General features: G+C 46.0%; 3 protein-coding genes across 3 annotated transcripts; 2 read left to right on the forward strand and 1 right to left on the reverse strand.

Moving 5' to 3' along the window:
* Positions 1 to 3570: 3570 nt before the first annotated feature.
* Positions 3571 to 8898, reverse strand: PSMB9 (proteasome 20S subunit beta 9). The gene is made up of 6 exons (XM_007959004.2): positions 8839 to 8898; positions 6553 to 6620; positions 5636 to 5767; positions 4549 to 4678; positions 4181 to 4322; positions 3571 to 3698 (listed from the first exon to the last, which is right to left on the reverse strand). The coding sequence occupies exons 1-6, from the start codon at positions 8896 to 8898 to the stop codon at positions 3571 to 3573; spliced, it is 660 nt and encodes a 219-aa protein (XP_007957195.1).
* A 603-nt stretch (positions 8899 to 9501) lies between these two features.
* Positions 9502 to 17197, forward strand: TAP1 (transporter 1, ATP binding cassette subfamily B member). Its single transcript, XM_007959006.1, has 11 exons — positions 9502 to 10099; positions 10610 to 10724; positions 10894 to 11024; positions 11968 to 12173; positions 12594 to 12791; positions 13841 to 13969; positions 14337 to 14525; positions 15020 to 15193; positions 15434 to 15596; positions 15876 to 16012; positions 16985 to 17197. Exons 1-11 carry the CDS (start codon positions 9502 to 9504, stop codon positions 17195 to 17197), a joined length of 2253 nt encoding a protein of 750 aa, XP_007957197.1.
* Positions 17198 to 19504: 2307 nt separating this feature from the next.
* PSMB8 (proteasome 20S subunit beta 8) lies at positions 19505 to 23053 on the forward strand. Its single transcript, XM_007959005.2, is given in 8 exon segments — positions 19505 to 19564; positions 19566 to 19658; positions 19660 to 19839; positions 20608 to 20755; positions 20906 to 21017; positions 21790 to 21919; positions 22511 to 22715; positions 22965 to 23053. Coding segments are annotated over 8 exon segments (1017 nt in total).
* Positions 23054 to 24398: the final 1345 nt, after the last annotated feature.

Raw genomic sequence — 24398 nt, forward strand, 5'->3', positions numbered from 1 at the left:
CTTGCACATGAACAATTGATGATCTATTCCACAGTCAGCTCCTGGCCTTGTTTTGCCTGAAGATATTGAGTTCTTCATTGCCTCTTTCCACAGATGTAGTTGATCTGATTCCTGTGTATTTCATCTGACAAGGTCTATATAGCCACCATTTATGTTGTTGAAAAAAGATATTTGCAATGAAAAAGTAATTGGTTTTGAAAAATTCTGTCATGCGATCTCTGGCATCATTTCTATCACCAAGGCCATATTTTCTCACTACTAGTGATTCTTCTTTGTTTCCAACTTCTGCATTCCAATCACTAGTAATAATCAATACATCTTGATTGCATGTTTGGTCAATTTCAAAGTGCAGAAGTAGGTAAAAATCTTCAATTTCTTTATCTTTGGTTTTGGTGGTTACTGCATAAATTTGAATAATAGTTGTTTTAACTGATCCTTGTAGGCATATGGAATTATCCTATCACTGGCAGCATTGTACTTTAGGATAGACCTTGAAACATTCTTTGTGACAATGAATGCCACACCATTCCTCTTCAATTTGTCATTCTCAGCATATTAGATCATACAGTTGTCTGATTCAAAATGGCCAAAACTAGTCTATTACAGCTCAGTGGTGCCTAGGATACTGATCTTTATGCATTCCATTTCACTTTTGACAACTTCCAATTTTCCTAGATTCATACTTCATACATTCTATATTCTGATTATTAATGGGTGCTTGCAGTTGGTTTCTCCCATTTTGAGTTGTGCCACATCAGCAAATGGAGGTCTTGAAAGCTTTACTCCATCCACGTCATTAAGGTCAATTCTACTTTAAGGAGGCAGCTCTTCCCTAGCCGTATTTTGAATGCCTTCTGACCTGAGGTGCTCCTCTTCTGGCACTATATCAATGTTTCAGGGCTATTCATAAAATTTTCCAGTAATATATCAGACTGTGTTTCCCTGCTATTCACAAGGTTTTCAATAGCCAATACTTTGAGAAGTGGATGGCCCCTTCTTTCTTCTGATTCTGTCTTAGTCTGGAAGCTCTGCCGAAACCTGTCCACCATGGATGACCCTGCTGGTATTTGAAATACTGGTGGCACAGCCTCCAGTTTCTCAGCAACACACAAGCCACCACAGAATGACAAACTAATAGATGAGTGGTGGTATTGTACATTAGGTTCCCATATGTATCTGTATATCTCTCTCAGCACTCTATCTTGGAATCTGTCCCTTCTCAATTTATTTATTTTTAAATAACTGTCTTGAGTTATCTAGTGTTGCTATAACAAGAAATATCATAATTAGATGGCTTTTACAAACAGAAATTTATTTTCTCACATTTTAGGAGGCTAGAAGTCAGGAAGGAGCTCTGGTGGCATAGTGCCTAAGGCACTTGACTGCTAACCAGAAGGCTGGTGGTTCAAACCCACCAGCCACTCCTCAGAAGGAAGTTTGGGCAATCTACTTCCGTAGTGATACCACCTCAGAAACCCAAGGAGGGGTCACTATGACTCAGGTCCTACTGGATGGCACATAGCAACAGCAACAATTGTAAAAGATTTAAATCTTTAGTCCTCAAAGTCTTTGCTGTGCTGCTTAGGGTTTGTCCCATGAGTGTGCAGCTCAGGGGTGACTCATGAGGGTTAATGCATAGAATTAGGGGATCCCCATCTTTACCTCTCCCCTTTAGGAGATTCCCTCCTCCCACTCTTCTGCCCACAGGGGTCCCTTTTCTCAATTCCTCTGACCAGAAAGATGGTTTTTCTCTTGGCAATATAGCACTGCCGCTGCAGTGCAGCTCTGCAACCGAGGGCTAACTTCAAGGCAAACCTGTGACAGGACATACATTTACTCCCGCTCCAGGGCTACCTTTCCAGGTTTTGACTCTCTTCACGAGGCACCTGCTTTTGTTTACTTTTCCCGAGCCCTCAAGTACTTGCTTTTTGAGTTCTGTCCAGAGATTCTAGTTGTCATCAGTAGGAAAGATAGGCTCAAACAATTATTTTTAATTTCAAAATAAATTAAAAATCACAGCTAGCAAAAATCTTGAGGTGCTAGTAATTTTAGATTTTTCCCCAAAAAAACAAACTTTGGATTTGTCTGTTTAGCTGGAGATCCAGAAAGAAAAGCAGAGAGAAGCTACTGTATTTCTGTTGAATATAGCTCTTCACTGCTCACTTCTGATCAAAACAGCATTAAGTGTCAGACCTGTAAATCACCTTAGAAATCACTCAATAGGTTCATTTAACAGAAAGTGAAATGAGGGCTCACAGAAGGGGAATAATTTGTTCTATCACTCAGCCAGGGCATGACAAAGGTAGGACCAGAACTCAGCTTTATTTAATACAATTACTCAAGTATCTGGGAACAATTTTCTAAGTGCCAAGGAATGTGCTGGGCATCATGGGAGCCTCTTCACACACACAATCTGATTGGGAGTCAAGACTCATCCACATGAAAGGGTAAAAGGTAACATGGGATGGTTGTTTCAAGGCCCCGAGTGTGGAGTACTGCTTTTAAGTTCTGAGTCAGTTCTCTTCAGGTCAGAGACGTCTGTGTTGGAGTACCCTGTGCTAATTAGTGCAGATTCCAAGGGGCAGGTGATATATGGAGTTGGAGGAAATGAGAGGCTTTATATAGTGGTAGGGGAAGTGTTTATACCCTGGGTGGTGTAAACCGTTAAGTGTTTTTCTACCAGCCAAATGGTTGGCAGTTCAAAGTCACCTAGGGATGCCTCAGAAACAAGCCTGGTGATCTGTTTCCTCAAGGTAGCAGTCTTAAAAACCCTGTGGAGCAATCTACTCTGACACACATGGGGTCGCCATGGGTCGGAATCGACTTAATGGCAACTAATAACAACAAGAGGAAGGGCATGTGGCAAAACTAGATCCCAGCTTCTGAACTTGCTGTGTGATCTTGGTCAAGTAACTTAATCTTTCTAAGCCTCCATTTGTCCTTAAATACAAGCAATAATAGTACCTACATAGAGTTTTGTCTTTGGGTTCAAAGAGATAACCTTTATAAAGCCAGTGCCTGACAATGAATGTAGCTTTTTGTCACTGTTACTGTTATTACTATTTGAAATTCATAAGTGCCCCCAAATATTTAGGCATTTATCATGTACTGATCTTTAATATGAAGGAATGCGTTATGAAAGGAATTATTTTACATATGAGTTTGCTGGTGCTCTTAGCTCTAAGTTTTGTTGTCTTATCTGCTCATCAGTCTTAGCAGTAAAGAAATGAGTCCAACTCTTCACTTGCACCCTTGTCCCTCAGGCATCAAAATGGGAGATTTATTGCTTCTAACATTTCAACTTGCTCAGTACATGATGACCTGTCATGTATAGGACTCTTTCTAATTCTAGCGTAGTTCCCCCAATTTCCTCTGGGAAAGATAATTTAGACCTGGCAGCAAAAGAATAAGGAGAATGGGCTGGCATCTGGGTGGGAAGAAGCCCTCTTCCTCTAGGCTCCATCTCCCTGAGCACTCATTTTCAGTTGACCATACCAGGTTCTGGTTCCAGAGAGGTGGTTTTTTTTTTTTTTTTTTTTACAAAATGAAGAAGGGAAGTCTGAGGAAGATTCATTCATCATAGAATTTTGGCAGAGCGTTGCCCAGGATTACTTGATGATCCACACCAGCAGCTGTGATAGTGACCAGGTAGATGACACCCCCACTAGAGCCATCCCGGCTCATGGCCAGAGCGATAGCTGCAGAGAGTTTCAAGTTGGGGAGAGGGAGAGAGAATGGCTTTAGCTTTCAAAATCTTTTCCTTCCCCTCTTGTCCATATCATGTGTACTACCACTTTCAGACCTCAAAATCCATCTCTCAGAGGTGCATATTTAGTCATGTGCTGGTAAACCAGCTAAAACAGAAAGCTGCAATTTGTAGCATCTTCCAACGTCCATGGTATAAAGACTTCCACCATGCTCGACTTCAAGTTATCAAGTTTAATAACCAGCACATTACTGGTTCTCACATCCTAATTTGCTTACTCAGGACAATCCTGAATTTTGCCTATTTTCCTGAAGTCCCATCTAGCTTAGCATTTGTCTTGCCTGCTTCTAATCTCAAAAGTAAACCAGTTGGAATATTAAATTAAATCATTACCCTCTTCCTGAACCTCATCATTCATTTCCTCCCTGTGTTTAAAGAAAACCCACCCAGGTTTCCTTCCACTTGGTCATTTACCATCTGTGGTGAAGCGCCTGCACTCCTCAGGGGACATGCCTGGTTTATATGCTGCATCCACATAGCCGTAGATATAGGTGCTGCCAGAGCCACCAATGGCAAAGGGCTGTCGAGTCAGCATTCCTCCCAGAGTTCCATATACCTAGGGGAGGCCATGCTCAGGTCAGAATCTTCTCACTGAGACAACCAGGTAGCCTTCCACTCTGCAATGAAGACCTAGTATCTCATACCTCAACAACTCAGACTCTGTACTATGCTTTTAGGAGCATTGTCTTTGGGACTCCTTGTTAGAATGACACATGACCTCCATCTCCCTCTAGAGGGAAGTGAGGAACCCCAAGAGAGGGAATGGGTTGAGAGGGACTCACTTGTCCCCCTTCGTGTTGGTCCCAGCCAGCTACCATGAGATGTGCAGACAGGTCCTCTCGATATTTATAGGAGATATTTCTCACCACGTTTGCAGCTGCCAGAACAAGGGGCGGTTCTTCCAGTTCCATCCTGAAGGAATTGTTAGGAACAGAAGTTGATAACATTTCAAGTCCAACCTCCTGTGCCATCACTACCATCCTGCCAAATGGCACCTGAAACCTAAACCTATAGCTCTGTAGTTCAAACTCCAGTTTAAGTTTCATTCCACCAATTAATAACAACTTTCAATTGTCCACTCCCACTCTCTAATCACAAAGAGTTATCTCTTTGTCTGCGAGGACCCTGCCCTTGTGGGTTAAAACCAGATAAGCCTTGCTTCTGCCCAAATAACCTTGATTTCGCATACAGCAACTTTGCCTGGATAGTACAAATGGTTAAACACGCTCCGATTACTAGCTGAAAGGCTGGTGGTTGGAACCCATTCAGAGGTTCCTTGGAAGAAAGGCCTGGTGATTCTGAAAGATCACAGACTTGAAAATCTTATGAAGCACTGTCTACTCTAACTCATATGGGATCACCACTATTGGAGTTGATTTCACAGCAGCTGGAAAGAACTTTCCCTGATATTAAGATAGGGCCACACCATCATTTTCTTCCTCATTATTTGTATTAGTTAGCAATGTAGAGTTTTCAAACTGCTTTCACATACATAATTTGATTCTCAAAATAATCATGTTTCTTTAACACAATTACTCAAACACCCAAGAAATGCCCTGGGTATTATGGGAGCCATATCTCTATGGAAGTAGATTGCCCAGTCTTCCTTCAGAGGAGTGGCTGGTGTGTTTGAACTGCCAGCCTTCTGGTTAGCAGTCAAATGCCTTAGGTACTACACCACCAGAACGCGCCAACTGATTTAGAGAGATTCAGATGCTAGTTCAAAGCTAATAAAAGCTGGAACCAAAACAAAAAATGTTCACTTCTCAATTCAGTGCTCTTGGAACAGAACACTATATGGGGGTTCACAGGTTAGGGGAGCTCCAGCAGGTATGGTGTCAGGGACCCAGTGCCAGTAAAGATGCATACCCATGGAGCTCCAGCTGGTAGGCAGCCATGTCTGCCACGGCCTGAGCATCAGCAGCTGAACCAGAGAGTGCACAGTAGATGTGATGGTGTAGGGGAGCCAGCTTATCAAAGACTCGGTTCACCACCGCCTCTCTGCAAGGAGGGAGTAAACAGTCATCAGCATTAGAGTTGGCAGAAACTTTTGAGGTTAACTACCCAGTAGTTGTCAAGTCTCTTTGACAAGAAAACAGATACAGAATGTGTGAAATTTAATGCTTCAATTAAAGCAGAAGGAAAAAAAAAATGATTAATGATGAATGATGAATCATTGGAAGTACTAATGAAAATTAGATTTATTTTCAGGATAAATTTTATAACAAAACAAAAACTACTTAGTTAAGTTAGGAAAGACATTCCTCTTATCAACATTTCTTTGCCATTAACCATTTTGAGGGCATTTCGTGCTCTATGTAATATAACGTAGGTAATATCGATCTAATCCTATGTACTCATTTTCATGTGAAGAAACCATGATCACGTGTCGGAGAGAATCAAATTAGTTCAACATGTGATAAATGAGAAACCAGAATATCAGCTTGGCAGAACTCTCTTCTATCCCTAAACTCAGATGGAACGAAGGACATTCCTATTACCCTTTCAGACCCTATTCCTTTATATTAATCCCTGCTCACTTCCAGGATAGGTTACATCAGCAATCAGAGCCCAGATCCTGCTCCATGAATTGAGACCCAAGCACCCACCCAATTATCTTACGATTGTGGCCTTTTCTTTCTGAAAGGTCAACTCCATTTTCCCCAAAGTTCCAGTCCAGCAATCTTTTCATGAGTAAGTTTTATTTTATTTTATTTTTATTTTTCTAAAGCATAGTTGGGGCCATTAGCTTCCTTTCAAATCCATTCACCTTTACTGGTACTCACCCTGCAGATACTCGGGAATCAGAACCCACAACGACACCTCCATCAAACTCCACTGCCATGATGGTTGTCTGCAGAGACATATAGAGTGGAATGTCAGAGTAGATAGAGCCTTGATCCCTGCAGGGGACGAGGAAATTTCCCAGTGAGGGAAACTGACTACTTCAAGGTCATAAAATAATTCAAGCAGAGCTGACTCCCTGTGCAGAGCCCCATCTACCCCCCATTTATATGTTTTCTATTATCTCATCTGGCTGCAAGGGAATGTCACAGCCTAGCCATGGTGCAACCCAGAAAGAACTGCATCCTCAAGCCTCAACATACCTAAGTGGAATCCTTTTCACGCTAAAGAGAGAGGCAGGAATGAGACTTCTAGAGGCAGAAGTACTTCCTTTGAGGAAAGGGCTCCAATGAGCATATGTGAAGTAGCCACACAAGTAAATCATCTCCACTGCACACACTTGTTGAGTGCTTCAGTGTGTGTAGATGTGGTACAGAGTGAACACAGAGTAAGTTACTATGAATTTGAGAAACAGGTCATGTTTTCTGGGCCTCAAATCATCTACCCCCAATCCCTCTTAGTCAGGAGAGAGCACTTTGTTTATTGAACAATGGAAAGCATTGACCATTGATTAAACCCACTGCCATCGAGTCAATTCTGACTCATAGTGACCCCCATTGGGTTTCCGAGGTGGTAAATAATTAAGGAAGTAGATTGCCTGGAGTTCCTTTTGTGGAGTGGCTGGTAGGTTTGAACAGCCAACCTTCTGGTTAGCAGTCAAATGCCTTAGGCACTGCACCACCAAAGCTCCTTCCAGGGAAGGAAGAAAGCAGCAAGAACATGAGACGATTTAAAATAAAAGTTTCTTTTAAGGAGTTTCTGATCAGGAGATAAGTAGCTTTCTTAAGTAGCTGGAGGAAGAGGCCTGCACCATGAAAGACTATGACTGGGGAATTTGAGTTGACATTTCCAGGTCAAGAAAAGAATGAAGGAAAAGTAAAAGAGGATAAAGTTACCCTTGCTCTACTTCTGTTGAGTTGGAAGGAGCCTTAAAGATTTGGTTCAAATAAGGAAACTGAGTCATAGAGAAGGCATGACTTATTCAGGGTTATGCAGAATCAATAACAGAGCTTGTGACTGAAACGCAGGTCTAACACCCGTGCTTGTCCTGATGTCCTCTTCCTGCCTTTAACTGCTCATTTGGCAGTGAGGGGAGATTTTCTAACTTGCTAATGGCTAATCTGCTACTTTATTCACCAGCCAATAGTTACTCTGGCCTTCAGGAATACGGACCTAAATGTACTTTCTGTGTAGAGATTTACCATCAATAGAGGTGCCGGGGACAAAAGCAACGCCATCCTAGAGGTTATTACTTTAAATAGATCTGCTTCCAAACCAAGAGTAGTTAGTGGCCAAGAGTAGAGTCTGGGAGCAGAAGCTTTCCGGCCTTGGGGCTGCTATATGTCCTAGGCACCCTGCCTGGGCAAAGTGCCCCAACGAGCATGTAGGAGTGGACAAAGAAGACACAGGGAAGGGAAACGTGGCAGCACCTGGGGCAAGCAGGAACCTTCCTGCATCAAGCCATGGAAGGGCACCACTCTGGCTCACACAGAAGCCGCCATTATCACTGCTCCAGCTATGGGTTACTCAGGGGCCAGTTATCAAAGCTCCTTTGATATTGGCCCTTCTCAGTCATTGCCCATATTCCCTTCTCCCAAATATTGCTCTACTCCTCTCAAAGCAGGAGCTCTGGTAGCATAGTGCCTAAAGGCACTTGACTGCTAACCACAAGGCTGGCGGTTCAAACCCACCAGCCACTCCTCGGAAGGCAGATAGGGCAATCTACTTCCGTAGTGATACTGCCTCCGAACCCAAGGAGGGGTCGCTATGAGTCGGATCCAACTCGTTGGCACATAACAACAACAACCACCTCTCAAAGCACCATTTCCTCATTTCTTTGCACCAGTTCCATTCCTTTTTTGATTGAACCAGGCCCCCTGAACAGACAAAACTGAAAGCAAAAGCGCTTTAGAGCAGCTTCCCCCTGACGGTTCCAACTAAGAGCCAAAGAACCCCCATTTCCACGAGCTCCGTCCCTTTGCGGCCCCCAGATGACCACCTTCGGAGTAGAGATGCCTTATGATAATTGCAGGGTGCAAGCACTGCTGCTACAAGCCATCTCTCCACAATTTTGTTAGTCTTCACATTCCTTCTTTGGCGTTTTCAGGGTCGCCCTGCCGATCCACCTTCTCCATCCCTCCGTTGGCCCTCAAGCCCAGACCCATTACCCCAGTGTGGATTTCTCCGGCCCGAGGAAGGTCCCCGGACGGTGCTCCTGCGCTCAACATCCTGTCCAGATAATCGCGCTCTTCGCTGACTTTGCCTCTGGTTTCTGACCTGAGACAGCGCGCGGCGTGCTGCCTACAGCCCCGCCCCTTCCTCATGCCCGTCAGGGGGCGCCCGTGTCTTCTGTGACGGTTTAGAGCTGCAACGCTGTTCGGAGTAGATCTGCCCGGAGACAGGTGACGGAAAAGCTCAGCCCTGAAGCGGGGGTGGGAAAGGACTGTCCAAGGGACCCAGCTGGAGAAGCAGAGAGAGGAGGGAAGAGTATGCGTGAAGGTAGGGCATTAGGGCTGCTCCCCAGAACCTCTTAACTCATTTAAACGCAAGATCCCCAAATAGTCTGGGCTGGCCACGTTTGGAAGTGGGCGGACCAAGCGAACCAGCAGCCGCTTTCGATTTCTCTTTCCTCTAAAAGGCTGCTCTTCTTGCCAGCGGTCCCACGCTCAGCAGGTCCGCGGGGTTTTCCGGGAGCTCCGCCCCCGTCTGGCCCTACTCGCTTCTCCAGCCCGCAGTCTCGGCCCCGACTGGGTCACAACGCCCGCCATACGCAGAATTCAACCCAGCAGAGTCCAAGCCGGGACAGGACCCGGGACAGCACCCGCGCGCCAATGGCCAGCTCATGGTCCCGCGCTCCCTGCGGGTGCCTCTGCTTCCCCCGAACTTGGGGAGTGTGGCTGGGGGTGACGCTGCTTCTTCTTGTGGACTGGGTGCTGCTTCGGCTCGCGCTGCCCGTGGTATTCTTCCTGCTGGTACCCACGGCGCTGCCGCTGCTCCGGGTCTGGGCGGTGGGACTGGGCCGCGGGGCCGTGCTGTGGCTGGGGGCCCGCGGGGTCCTCAGGGCCATGGCTGACTTCAAGAGCGAAAGCTCACGAGGCCAGGGTTGGCTGCTTGCTTTGGAGCCCCTGGCGGCGACGCTGGGCTTGGCCTTGCCGGGACTTGCCTTGTTCAGAGAGCTGGCTTCGTGGGGCGGCCTCAGAAACACTGACAGTACCAGCCTGCTGCTTTGGGCAAGTCGCTCCGACGCCTTCGTCCTTAGCTATGCAGCGGCGCTTCTCGCAGCATTCCTATGGCACAAACTCGAGAACCTTTGGGTGCCAGGGGGCCAGGGGAGCTCTGCATACGCGGTGAATCGACTACTCCGCTGCATAGGCCCGGAGATACGCCGATACCCTCTTGTTTTGGTCCTGTTGATCTTGTCCTGTCTTGGTAAGGGGTGGAGAGTAGGACACAAGGGGACTGGGCAGGAATCAAGGGTAATGGTCAGTGAGGCAGGGTAATGTCGGTTCTGGGAAATGAGGATTAGGCAGAAGGCGACCAGATGGGGTCTTAAGGAGAACACTGCGGTGTAGAGGAAAAAGCACCGGACTGGGTTGGGGAGAGGAGTCGTGGACGGCAGCCCTGCCCCAGACTTTATTTAGCTGGGCTACCTTGGGCAAATCTTTTCCTCTGGGGTAGCAGCATCTTCATCTCTTAATACGAGGCTATTTTATCCCATGATCTCAAGGCTTCCTAATTAAACCCCTGAAAAGTTTTGGGTTATGAGTTCCAGGGTGGCCTATTCAGGTGTGGAATCTTGGCCCCAGTATCTTCTTTCTCCCCCTGCCCTCAAGGATAATGGCTAGGGTGGAAACGGAAGTGGTGAAAGGCAGTCTGGTTGTTGGTGTTCTGCTTAGACTTAGTATTTGTTACTGATGAAGTTCTCCTCTCCTTCCCCAGGGGAGATGGCCATTCCATTCTTCACTGGCCGCCTCGCTGACTGGGTTCTACAAGATGGGGCATCTGCTACCTTCACCCAAAACATAACTATCATGTCCATTCTCATCATAGCCAGGTCTGGGGGCTGGGGATGGAAGGCTGAGATTGGCACACCCTACATAAAAAAGGAGTTGGAAGTTGTTGGGGTTGTGCTCCAAACTCCACTTTTGTGGGAATATCTGGCACCTTCATTCTCCATTCCCCCAAAACTCACCTTGATCCTTTTTCTCCCTGTCGCTCTCTAGTGCAGTGCTGGAGTTCCTGGGTGATGGGATGTATAACAGTGCCATGGGCCACATGCATAGTCGCTTGCAGGGAGACGTGTTTCAGGCTGTCCTTCGCCAAGAGACAGAGTTTTTCCAACAGAACCAAACAGGTTTCTAACTCTTTCATTATAGATTCATATAGTCTTTATATCCCCTACATCCTCCTTTATTTATAATTTTGATTTTTCTCTTTTATACACACATAACCAAAAAAAAAAAAAAAAAAAACCACTGCTGTCGAGTCGGATCTGACTCACAGCAACCCCTCCTTGGGTTTCTGAGGCGATATCACTACAGAAGTAGATTGTCCAACCTTCCTTCCGAGGAGTAGCTGGTGGGTTTGAATCGCCAGCCTTCTGGTTAGTAGTCAGATGCCTTAGGCACTACGCTACCAGAACTATTTCTTATTTTTGGTATATCTCCAGTCTGAACAAAATTTGCTCTTTTTACCTTCCATAAAATGTAGTTTTTCCATAAATCTATCCCTATATATATCCTTAAATTAAAACTATGAAATTTCCAACATGGAAATTTTGAGATCATGGAGTCCTAATGCCTAATTTTCAGAGAACGAAACTGAGGCCTAGCCCCAAAATGCTGAAAATTGCATGGTCACCTGATAGATTGAGAGAAGCTTGGGGGAAGAACCTCAGTCTCTTGATTCCCAGGGCAATGCTAGTTACAGGCACTGTCTCTTACCTTCCATCTCTATTATACCACCAGCTTAAACCCTTTCTTCCTATGTGTATACAATGAGATGTACAAATTCTTTAAGGAACAGAAAACTTTCAGAAAAATAGAAATCCACATAGGCATCAAATTCCTCACAGTTAAAATGAAGGTCTTTAGCCAGGCTTCTTAGTTCTAATGCTCATTTCTTCCTGCATTGAGATTCCCAAATGTTCCCATACACTCATATGACCTTATTTGCCCCAGCCTCTTAAAACACCATGTGAACATCCCTACTTCTGGCACCCTAGATCAATATTAGTCCACCTCATCACTCTGAACCCATCTTATTCATTCCACGCTCCTCTCCCCAACCTCTGGCAGGTGCTATCACGTCTCGGGTAACAGAGGACACATCCACCCTGAGTGAGTCTCTGAGTGACAAATTGAACCTGTTGATGTGGTACCTGGTACGGGGGCTGTGTCTCTTAGGGCTCATGCTCTGGGGATCACTGTCCCTTACCATGGCCACCCTCGTCACCCTGCCTCTGCTTTTCCTTCTGCCTAAGAAGCTGGGAAAATGGTCCGAGGTATGTTGGCTCAACTTATGTGGACCCTTTGTCTTCCAGACTTGAAAGATTCAGTTTCTCTCAGATTTCCTTCAGTACAACGTTCCTGATACCCTCACTGATTCTCCATTTTCATAGAACTCCTTGTCTCTGCAGTCTGTGTTCTCAGATTGCTCATTGTTGATCTTCATAGTCTCCTTGTCTTCTCGTCTAATTTCTTCCCACAATGTGTCTTTAAGAATATGACCTCCAGCCCCTTCTGACTTATTACCTCTACCTTGTATCTATCTAGTTTCAAGGGAGTATGCCTGTGCCCTAGTCTTTTCTCACTTGCCTCTCTGCCTCTTCTTACTTTTAATCTCCAACTAGGTTACTCAATAACTTGTGTCCCTTAGGGCTTTCTAATCTCATGTGAGACATCTCTTTTCCATGTATCCACAGTTGCTGGCAGTACGTATGCAGGAAGCTCTGGCAGCATCTAGCCAGGTGGCCATCGAGGCCCTGTCAGCTATGCCTACAGTCCGGAGCTTTGCCAACGAGGAGGGTGAGAAACAGAAGTTTAGGCAAAAGCTGCAGGAAATGAAGACACTCAGTAAGCAGCAGGCAGTGGCCTATGCAGTCAACATGTGGACCTCCAGTGTGAGCACCTGGGGATGGAAGCCCATTCCCTTTTCCCAGAGATGCCTCAACTCCATTCCCTTTCCCTTCCCATTACCTTGCTCCTAACTCCTCCCCTACTGGGAAATGGTTGGTTCAGTGTTCTCATTCACAGCCCAAGGGTCAGTTACTTGACTGAATGTCCTTAAGCCCATCCCTCTTTGTAAGGATTCTAGATGACTTCTTTTCACTCAAACCAAAACCAAACTCGCTGCCATTGAGTGAATTCCAACTCATAGCATTCACCATTGATTTTCCAAGGAGGTAAATCTTTATGGAAGTAGATTGCCCCATCTTCCTTCCACAGAGTGGCTGGTGAATTTGAACCACCAACCTTCTGGTTAGCAGTCAAATGCCTTAGGCACTACACCACCAGAGCTCCTTTTCACTATGGTATACAAATTTCTCTCTGCCGCCTTTTTAGGGGGTTGCTGTGTCTTTTAGTTCTTGGGCCTTCCTTTGCCTCTCAGGGAAAGCTCAGGGAGCTATAAATTCCTGTACCTGGACCCACTTCATGCTGGGATGGTGTGAATGTGCTAGTTAGAGCCAGGGGAATAGTGGAATCCAGGGATGAAGGGCACCTGTGATGTAATGGAAAGAGAACTAGACCAGTAATCAAAAGTTCCTGTCTTGATGTTGCCATTTGCTAGCCCTGGGGCCACAGGCAGGTAACGTACCTTCTCTGAGGCTGTTTCCTCACTTTAAGAATGGGGATGACAGTGGCCTTCTCTATAGGGCTCTTGATAAGAATATTAAATGACATTATGTTTATGAAAGCTTTTTGTCAAGAGTAAAATGCTACCTAACGTGATTATGGTGATGGTGATGGTGATGATGACTTCCATGATGAGTATTTGAACCAGACTCCATGGGCTCTCTCTGATTCATGCTTCCTTTCTACCTATTGAGTTGGCTGCTATTACTTGAGGGAAGAGGACTTTATATCTTCCCGTTGCTAAGGACTCTGGTTGTTTATGTCCCCTCTTTATATCTTGCTCCCATAATCCCCTTTCTCTGTGGCCTTTTTGCAGATCTCAGGGATGTTGCTGAAGGTGGGAATCCTGTACATCGGTGCTCAGCTAGTGGCAAGTAGGGCTGTAAGCAGTGGGAACCTTGTTGCATTTGTTCTGTACCAGATCCAGTTCACGACAGCCATTCAGGTGAGCTTCCTCCATTTTCAATCCCCAATATTTTCCCTTCTCCCACCTTATTACCATATGTGTCCCTTCCATTCTTTATCCTTCTTATATCACTTAACTTTGGTGAGCAGATTACATCTCCTCACCTCCTTGTCAGGGAGCTCTGGTGGTGTAGATAAGTGGATAAGGCACTTGACTGATAACCAGAAAGTCAGTGGTTCAAACCCACCAGCCACTCCGTGAAAGGAAGATGGGGTGATCTACTTCCATAAAGATTTACAGCCTCAGAAACCCCAGGGGGTCACTATGAGTTGGAAATGACTCTACGGCAGTGAGGTTTTTTATCCGCCCCCCAACCTCCTTCTCATTATTCATACCTCCCCTCCAGGTTTTGCTCTCCACCTATCCAAGTATTCAGAAGGCTGTGGGCTCCTCAGAGAAAATATTTGAGTACCTGGACCGGATCCCTTGCTGCCCAGCCAGTGGTCCTTTGGCTCCCTTAAACCTGGGAGGTCATGTCCAGTTCCAAGATGTCTCCTTTGCCTACCCAACCCAGCCAGATGTCCCAGTACTGAAGGTACAACTTACCAATGCTTGTACCAACATCTCTACTCTAACATCTCAACATCTCTACTGTCCTAAATATTCTTCCTGCCATCAGCCTACTTAACACCAAGCACAGATCCTCCTAACCCTTCAAAGGCAAAGATCATCATCTGCTCTACAAAGCTTCCTTAAACTCAATAACCAGTCTGGGCTTCCAATAAGAGTAGAAGAGGAGGTTCTCAGGAAGAAGGCTCTTGCATCACAAGGAATTGCTACAGCAAAATCTGTGTCTCCACTCTTCTTTCTTTCCTGTATCTGATATGTGTGGCATAGTAGTGTTCCATTTTGCCCTTGTCTTTGCCTCATACTCTCTCTCTATTCTTCAGAGAGTTGTTGTATATTACCATTTTTCTCCTTTCTTCTCTAGGGTAAAGCATCATGTTATGTAACATGACAATGATAGTCAAGACAATGATAGACAATGATAGGGGCTTCAGTCTCATTGTATGACTCTTTGGTGTCCAGGGGCTGACGTTTACCCTTTGCCCGGGTGAGGTGACTGCACTGGTGGGTCCCAGTGGGTCTGGGAAGAGCACAGTGGCTGCCCTGCTGCAGAATCTGTACCAGCCCACAGGGGGCCTGGTGCTGCTGGATGGGGAGCCCCTTCCCCAATACGAGCACCGCTACCTGCACAGACGGGTAAGAAAGAATGTGACATGGGGAGAATGGGGAACATCAAGTAAGAATAGCATTCTTAATGAGCACTCTGAAAGGAGGGTTAATGAATGGTAGAAGACCTTGGGTGGGATAGGGGTATCATCAGGAGAGAGAATGTGTGATTTTGTAACATACTCTCAATCCAAATTTTGACTCTTCAATTCCCAAGGTAAACATCCTCCGCCATTCCTTGATGTGAATATTCATCATATTTTATCCCAGGTGGCTGCAGTGGGACAAGAGCCGCAGCTCTTTGGAAGAAGTGTTCGGGAAAATATTGCCTATGGCATGACCCAGGAGCCAGATGTGGAGGAAATCATAGCTGCTGCAAAGGAGTCTGGAGCCCATAGTTTCATCTCTGAACTCCCTCAAGGCTACAACACAGGTACTCTCTCCATTCATCTCAATCCTCAATTGCCATTACCTTTACTGAAACTCCCCTCTACTGAAACTTGCATTTTTTAGTTCCTCCTGCCCCAAATTTGAAGTAATAACAAGATCCTATCCCTATTGCTCTGTCATTCTAAAAACTTCATTTACTTTCCCCAAGCCTCCCTTATTTAGATGCATCTGTTAGTCCTTGGTGCGTATGTGTTTGTGTGCACGCTTGCATGTGTACACAAATGTAGTTCTTCAACTCTCACCTTGGCTCTTGTCTCTGCAGAGGTGGGTGAGGCTGGGAGCCAGTTATCAGGAGGTCAGCGGCAGGCAGTGGCTTTGGCCCGAGCCTTGATCCGGAAACCACAGGTACTCATCCTGGATGATGCTACCAGTGCCCTGGATGCAGACAATCAGTCACGGGTAAGAGTGTCAATTTCTTAATGTCTATGTCCCACCAATCTTTCTTGCTTTACTCATCCCATGTTAGTCATGGTAACAGCATAATTATCAACTCAGTCTTGGCAATCTTCTTATCCCCCTTAGCCTCTCTAGATCACCTTTTAGCCTTTCCTCAGGACACCTAGAACCAGTTAAAGGAGACTGTCTACTGATGCTGAATCTCTGAAGCCAAGAATAAGAAAAGACTGTCCTAGTAATAGTAACTAAAATTAATTGAGCTTTTAATAGGTGCCAGAAATGATAGTGGGCCCTTTACATATACTACAGCACTCATTTATTCATTATAAATCCTTGTGATCTGGCTGTCATTATGTAGATGGCAAAATGGAGACTACGAAAGATTGAATAACATGCTCAAGGTTATACAGCTGCTGAACAGCAGAACCTGGACCAAAATTCAGGTCTGCTGGATGTAAATGCTCATGTTCTTTACCACTAAATTATATTTATTTAAAATGGAACTTTAAAAATTCCCAGTTCATGAATAGAAGACAGACTATTAAGTACCCTTCACTCTTCTCCTGAGGAGCTCTGGTGGCCTAGTGCCTAAGGCACTTGACTGCTAACCAGAGGGCTGGCGGTTCAAACCCACCAGCTACTCCTCAGCACAAAGGTTGGGCAATCTACTTCCATAGTGATACCGCCTTGGAAACCCAAGGAGGGGTCGTTACGAGTCGGGTCCGACTCGACAGCACATACCAGCGACAACAACAACTCTTCTGTGGGTTTATCCCATTTTTGCCATCTCATGTCAATACTCCTTAACAAAATAAAGATTTGGCTGAGTAGCACTCAGAACAGGATCCTTCGGTCTCCTCAGGTTTGCTGCCAGAGGTGGCAGTGACGCTGCTGCAGACTGTGCCAGCCCTGGAAGCACAACTATCTTTCTTGGGAGTGATCCTCAGCTCTGACAGAGTCCTTGTCTTTTCTCAGGTGAAGCAGCTTATTTACAATAGCCCCCAGCGGTGCTCTCGGTCTGTGCTTCTCATCACTCAGCGTCTGAGCTTGGTGGAGCAAGCTAACCAAATCCTCTTTCTGGAAGGGGGCATTATCTGCGAGGCGGGAAGCCACCAGCAGCTCATGGAGGACAAAGGACATTACTGGACCATGGTGCAGGCCCCTGTGGGGCCAGGTGCTTTGGAATGAGAAACTTCTGGGACCTGCACACTCCATCTTCCTCCTTTTTTCCCCTTCCTCCTCTTCCTAGCAGAGAATTTGGGAACCAAAAATATCTTACCAGTGGCAGAGTAGGCAGCTGCTTCTAGAAGGAATCACACCCTAAAATGTAATCCCCTTGAAGATGCCTGAAATTCTGCCATGAGTGTTACCTCATTTTTCTCTCCAAGCATCTTTTTATTTATTTTTTTTTAATTGTGCTTTAGGTGCAAGTTGACAGAGCAGAGTTTGTTTTACATTCAACGTTTCGTGTACATTTGGTTTCACTCCCCAATTACCATCCATCCCCAGCCCTAACCCACTCTCCTCTCCCTTCCCAGAAACCACCCTCCCCCGTGCACCTCATAGTTATGCACTCTTGTGTGTCCTGCATTTCCTCCCTGTGAATATTGCCCCTCTGGTGCCCCGTGGTTGATTGCTCCAAAGGATGCATCTCCATAGAATATGTGGATGCGTCACTCTGGGTTGGGTGATCTGCATGTATGTCTTATTTACTATCGCGCTGAGAGCCAGTGCTGGGGAGCGAGTCCTATTCCAGGCCCAAAGTATATCACAAGACCATAGTCTTGGGGTCTCACCAGACTCCATCTGACCAGTAATTCTGGTTGTTACTGTGTTTTTGGATTTTGTTCCACATTTTTCCTTCCACTCTATCCAGGATCTCCAGTTTTGATCCTTTCCCGAGTGGTTGGCATTGGTAGCTGGGCACCATCTAGTTGTTCTGGTCTAAAGGTCCATCATATCCTAGGGCTAATTGCTTCCAAATGCCCTTGTTTTTTTGCACTCTTCTTCACTTCCGATGATAGGAGACCATTAGCTGCATCTTAGATGACTGCTCAAAAGCTTTTAAAACCCCAGTTGCTACTCACCAAAGTAAGTTGTGGAACAAGATTTTTATGTATTTTGTTGTCCAAGCACCTCTCGATATGCAGATTTTCTGGTCCATGAACACAGAGTTTATTACACCTTAAAGTCACTTGGCTGAGAGCAAGGATTAATGCTTTGGTGTGGATAGCACTCTGACAATGGAACATGGAGAATATACAGAATGGGGAAATCAGGTTCTTTCTAATATGGCCACAGGCATTATGCTAACCTACAAATAACCTATCAATTCTTGATATTTATAATAAAATGTGTATTTTGTACTATGGTTTCTGGTGGTTTCTGGTGCACCTAAAGACTCAATGGCTTTTGTAGCACACTTTTCAGGGGCCTCTTGTCTCTCTCCCTTAGCACCCTCAAAGTTTCACAGCCCTACATGCACCATCTTCTCCCTTAAGTTTTCTATTTCCTAAGGCATTTGCCTGCTAACCAAAAGGCTGGAGGTTCAAACCCACCAGCCACTCCTTGGAAGAAAGACTGGGCAATCTACCTCCTTAGAGATACTGCATTGGAAACCCAAGGAGGGGTCGCTGTGAGTCAGATCTGACTCGACAGCAGTGAGTTTGGGTGTTTTGGTTTTTTATGTCTCCCTTCTTGCCACTCCCTAAAGAAGAGCCAGGCTTCCAGAGACCTCCAGAATACTAGCAGCTGCAGCTCAGAACTGTCAACTTTCTGAGGTGGAAGATGTTGGGCAAGTGAGGCCTCGTCCTTCTTCACCACCTCTGGGCCACAGCTTTGGTTCTATCAGTACTCACCCTGTGGGGGGTGGGGGTGGGGGGGCAGTAACAGCATCTGCTAGGGTAATCTCAGAATAGAAGGTGTGGCTTCATACATCTTCCATTCAGGGAGGACCATACCTGTGTCATGTGTGATGTTAACAGTTTCTGGGCAGATTAGGCCAATGCAGGTTGCATGGAAAGGCGGAGTTTAGAGGAGTGAACTCATTCACCAGTGCACTCACTCATACACGGGATAGGACTGGCAGAAAGGGCAGGTTCTTGTGGGTAGCTACAGGTTAGGGAGACAATTGAATGGGGAGACAGCCTATGAGATGAAAAATTCACTCAGAGATTGTGCCCTCTCCTTGGTACTTCCTTTGCACCTACGCCCTTGGGTTGCTTCAAGACCTACCCTTGAGGCTCAAGTCCCCACATACTCCTACCCTTCCCTTCCTTCTATGAAAGGATTATCTTAGGGTCCCTCCTCCCCCCCCCCCCCATGAAATTGTGCCTGGCCACCTGCAGACTTCCAGCTTTCTGGTTGAAGCTGTGCCTTTAGAGGATAGACCTTAACCGTTTTCATTCAGAGACTATCCAACCTGTAGCATTCTCTCATTGTAACCCTTTTCTTCCCCCTCCCTTTCCTCCTTTCCTCTCACAGTCCTCAACCTCCATGAAGCCAGAGTACAGAAGCCTGTCTCCAACGTGATATTCCTGGCCACTAGACACCCACTGGTCTCTTTTTGAAAAGGGCAGAGGGATGTGGGGGAAAAAAATATTCTGGTTCCCTCCCCTTCGGACTGAGGCTTTCGCTTTCACTTCCTCCTCCCGAAAGCCGACTGATCTCTGGCGCTGGAGATCATGGCGCTCCTGGAGGTGTGCGGAGTCCCCCGAGGGCAGCACGAAGACTGGGCTCTCCCCGGCTCGGGAACCAGGCACTGCTCAGACCCAGGACACTATAGTTTCTCAATGCGATCGCCGGAGCTCGCCCTCCCCCGGGGAATGCAGGTTGGGGCTGTTTGGGAACCCCGAGGGAAAGCCAGGAGGGGGACGCAGAAGAATGGAGGGGCTGCATTAGGACTGCCCCGCAGCTGGGCTCGCGCATGGGGCGTCCTTTGGACCCAGAGTGCAGCATCCAGGCTCCGACCCTCGGAAGAAACCACGTGGGGCTGGGGAGCTGATCGACTGAGGCTCTGGAAATGCAGGTTTGGGGATGGATGTTGTTGTTGTTGTTATGTGCCGTCCAGTCGGACACTTAGATATGAGGTGGGGGCTCCCAGTGGAAGACAAGGCTCCTTGCTTTTTTGCCACCGCACGGAAATCTGTGCGAAGCCCTTTTCTCTGGCTTATCGTATGTCTTGGAAAACCTATGCACTTTGGCAACTTGCCTGGCCTCTCCTCAGCAACTCATTTTTGTGTGACTTGGATTAAGTCACTTATTCAATCTAGTCTTCAGATCCCTCTTCTGTACAATGGGGATGCTATTGATAGTTAAATGAGGTATGAATGGGAAAAACATTAAACTCATCCTTAAATTCTTAGTGATGGTAGCATTTACTCGCTTTCATTTCTGTTGCACTGGGAAATGGAAAAGATTGGTGTCATGTGCCTCTTCTATTCCCTCTCCCAAGCCATTTCCTCCTAGAGATTAGTTATTAACGCTTATATTTATTGATGGTTGGGGAACTTCTCCATCTCTCCTTACCCCCATATTCTCTACAACACTTCCTGCAAAAATTTTTCAGTGCCCCATTCTCTACTCTTTTCTTTCATTAGCCCACTGAATTCTTCCGGTCCCTGGATGGGGACAGAGAAAAGAACATTCAGATTGAGATGGCCCATGGCACCACCACATTGGCCTTCAAGTTCCAGCATGGAGTGATTGTGGCGGTGGATTCCCGGGCCACTTCTGGGAGTTACATTGGTGAGTGCATGTGTTCCAGCAGGCAGCTGCTGGGCTCCTCTCAGCAGGAGGTCAACATCTGTACCAAACTGGAAATTGATAATTGATTTAGGACACACAGGGAGAGTTGTGAGACTATTATACCTCTCTCAAAACTCTGTTTTCTTCCAGCCACCTTGCGGGTGAACAAGGTGATTGAGATTAACCCATACCTACTTGGCACCATGTCTGGCTGTGCGGCTGACTGTCAGTACTGGGAGCGTCTGTTGGCCAAGGAGTGCAGGTGAGCAGGGCCTCTCCCCTCCCTTTCTAAGCTTACTGGTCAAAACTATAGGTTCTCGTGGGTGGCTACAGGTTAGGGAGACCATTGAATGGAGAGACGCCCTATGAGGTGAAAATTTCAGAGACTGCGCCCTCTCCTTGGTGCTTCTTCTATGCCTACACCCCTAGGTTGTTGCTTCAAGACCTGCCCTAAAGGCTCAACCCCCCACATACTCCAGATCACTGCTTCACAAACTTTCCCCTATGTTTCTCACTGGTGCGAATGTAGTATTTCACAAAACAGCCTTTTGGTGCTACAAACCCCCTTCCCAAATCTCAGCTTGTGCTCCTGCTAATAAGGCAGTTAATTCGGCCAATTACTTTATCACTGACAACTCTGGTGGGAAGTGTCATTTGTTAGAAGTGTGTGTGTGTGTGTGTGTGTGTGTGCACACGTATGCTGTAGGTACTTTAAATTTCAAATATCTCCCTGATTCTTAAAAATCAAACCAAACTCACTGTCATTGGGTCAATTCCCATACCGAATGCATAGGGTTTCTAAGGCTGTAAATCTTTTTGGAAGCAGACTGCCTCATCTTTCTCTTATGGAGCAACTGGTGGGTTTGAACCAGCAACCTTCTGGTTAGCAGCCAAATGCCTTAACTACAGTACCACCAGAAGATAATTCCTTTCAAATGCTTATCTCGCCAATCATTTCCTGCCCCAACAAATGGTCTACTCAGAGAGTTAACCTCCCCCTGCCTCTGTAAGTTCTCCCTGCCGTCCTCACTCAGGCTGTACTACCTGCGGAATGGGAAGCGCATCTCAGTGTCAGCGGCCTCCAAACTGCTTTCTAACATGACATGCCAGTACCGAGGCATGGGCCTCTCCATGGGCTGCATGATCTGTGGCTGGGACAAGAAGGTGGGTGCAGAGGGAAAGCTGGACAGACAGGAGTGCATAATTAAGAAGGGCACAGGGAGAGGGTGGTCCCAGGGATGGGAGGGGAGGAGAGTGCATTATGGTCTGGGATGGTAATTGGGGTGTGAAATCAGATGTACACAAACTGTTGAATATAAAACAAATTTCTCTCTGTAAATTTGCACCCAAAGTACAATTAAAAAAAAAAAAAAGGAAGATGGGTGCTCTCCATTCCTCATGTTCCCCCACCCATGGGTGAGAGATCTTTTTTCTCCATTGTAGACCCCAATACCTCATCCACAAGACTCAATGACATATAAAATACTTGGTTGCAGAACTGTTCCATGTCTTGGCCCAGATGTGGACCAAATAAGTATGTGTTTCAATAAGCATGTCTCTTTGATTCTGTGCTTTTACTTTTTTTATTTCCAAAGTTTTGTGATTGTTACCAAAGTGCTATACTCCATTCAAATGTTCCTGTTCAATGTTCAAATATTGGTTCTTTGGCACACTTTTTATTGTTCACACTTGAACCTCTATGTTACCAACACCTCCTTGGCCAATTTCAACCTGGAACTTTCTTTCATCCTATAGGGTCCTGGACTTTACTATGTGGATGGAAATGGGACTCGGCTCTCAGGAAATATGTTCTCCACTGGTAGTGGAAATGTTTATGCCTACGGGGTCATGGACAGTGGCTATCGGCCTAATCTTAGTGTTGAAGAGGCCTATGACCTTGGCCGCAGGGCTATTGTTCATGCCACTCACCGTGACAGCTATTCTGGAGGAGTTGTCAATAGTAAGAGATCAATGCTATCACCACCATTCCTTAGAGGGTGGGAAGGGGAGAAGATTAAGACTGGGAGACTCGGGGGTGGAGGGGAGGGCAGAGTGGGAAGAGATTTTCAGAGTCAGAAGAGGGGTATTGAAGTCCCAGTAATAAGGGCTTTGTGTGTGTGTATGTTATTGATACCTTTAACATAGCATCATTAATAGGGATGTGCTGAAGTGGAAGGTGACTCTGTGTTCTTTTCCCATTTGTCCACAGTATACCACATGAAGGAAGATGGTTGGGTAAAAGTGGAAAGTACAGATGTCAGTGATCTGATGTACCAGTACTGGGAGACCAATCAGTAATGATGGCGGTGGCTAGGCAGGTCTTTTCTCTTCTGGAAGAGCATGGCCGACTCAGGGAACTGGGCTAGCTTAAGCCCAAGAAGTCGGAGCCTAACCTGAGCCCAGAAAAATTGGCTAGTTGGCTAGTGGGACCTGGCAGAGTTCGTCCTTTTGTGTGCTCTTTATTTCAAAGAGCACCCTGCCCCCACCCGACACCTTCTGGTGTCTCATTAAGCACAATAAAGGAAAACAGTTATAAATGACTCTATGGTGGCTGAGTGTGATTGGGACTGTGGTTTTTAGGTGTGGGTGGGAGAGCAGGAAATAAAAAAATAAAAAGACTCCTGTGTTGTCCGTTACTACTGGTTTGGGTGTTTGGGAGTAGGCACCTACAATAACTGCTTTTGACTTTGCAGAAGGAAATGAAAAAACTTCAACATGTGTGCAGTAATTGTAAACAATTTACCATTTACTCCAAGTAGCACTTAGAGAGGACCCTTGGTAACACAGTGGTTAAAGTGCTTGGCTACTAACCAGAAGAACGGCAGTGCAAACCCACCAGATGCTCTGAGGAGAAAGATGAGGCAGTCTGCTTCTGTAAAGATATACAGCCTTGGAAATCCTGTGGGGCAGTTCTACTCTGCCCTGTAGGGTCACTGTGTGCCAGAATTGAAATGGATGGCAATGGGTTTCGTTTTTTGATTTAGCAATTAGAGATACTGAATACTGAATGTGAAGATGGACATTAGGGGTTCAGTTTCATGATGTGTCACACTTCATTGCAAGATGACAGAACCATGACTGAGGAGGAAGAAGAGAAAAGGAGGACTCTCTGAAGTGGGGAATATGAGGGAAAAGTGAAAGAACAAGGTTAGAAAAAAGAAGGACATACAGGATTTTTTCCAAATTGTGTTTGGAGCTACAGGAAGATTGCACCTCTCTGAGGAGAGTTAGTCAAGGTAAAAGCCTGAAGGCAGAAAGCAGCTGAGTGTGGAGTTATTTTTCTATTAGAGATTTTTACAACCACAGAAATGTGTAGAATTGCAGCAATTTCAGCAGTCCCTTACTTCAAATACCCTCCCACTTACTTTAAACTTTAATTCACACCAACCAAACCCAAACTCATTGGCATCGAGTCGATTCCCACTCATAGCAACCCCCACTGGTTTTCTGAGGTAGTAAATCTTTACAGAAGTAGATTTTCCAGTCTTCCTTCTGCTGAGTGGCTGGTGGGTTTGAACCGCCAAACTTCCGGTTAGAGGTCAAATGCCTAAGGCCAGTAGCATTTTAAAAGGGTGGTTTGGAACCCAAGTGATCTTCTCTCTCTCTTCCCTTCCCCCAGTCCCCTTTTTAAGTGAAAGGTAGT

This window comes from Orycteropus afer, unplaced genomic scaffold (genome assembly GCF_000298275.1).
Source record: "Orycteropus afer afer isolate SDZICR_OR568_19922 unplaced genomic scaffold, OryAfe1.0 scaffold01315, whole genome shotgun sequence".
Classification (NCBI taxonomy): Eukaryota; Metazoa; Chordata; class Mammalia; order Tubulidentata; family Orycteropodidae; genus Orycteropus; species Orycteropus afer.

Bases quoted from the DNA above. Each gene is read 5' to 3' on its own strand.
- PSMB9 (XM_007959004.2), bottom strand. From the start codon at position 8,898: ATGTTGAGCGCAGGAGCACCGTCCGGGGACCTTCCTCGGGCCGGAGAA. The intron at 4,323-4,548 runs GTGAGTCCCTCT...GGCCTCCCCTAG, and splicing joins ACCAACACGAAGGGGGACAA to GTATATGGAACTCTGGGAGG. The intron at 3,699-4,180 runs GTAAATGACCAA...AACTCTCTGCAG, and splicing joins CAGGCGCTTCACCACAGATG to CTATCGCTCTGGCCATGAGC.
- TAP1 (XM_007959006.1), top strand. From the start codon at position 9,502: ATGGCCAGCTCATGGTCCCGCGCTCCCTGCGGGTGCCTCTGCTTCCCC. The intron at 12,792-13,840 runs GTGAGCACCTGG...GCCTTTTTGCAG, and splicing joins TCAACATGTGGACCTCCAGT to ATCTCAGGGATGTTGCTGAA. The intron at 15,597-15,875 runs GTACTCTCTCCA...TTGTCTCTGCAG, and splicing joins CCCTCAAGGCTACAACACAG to AGGTGGGTGAGGCTGGGAGC.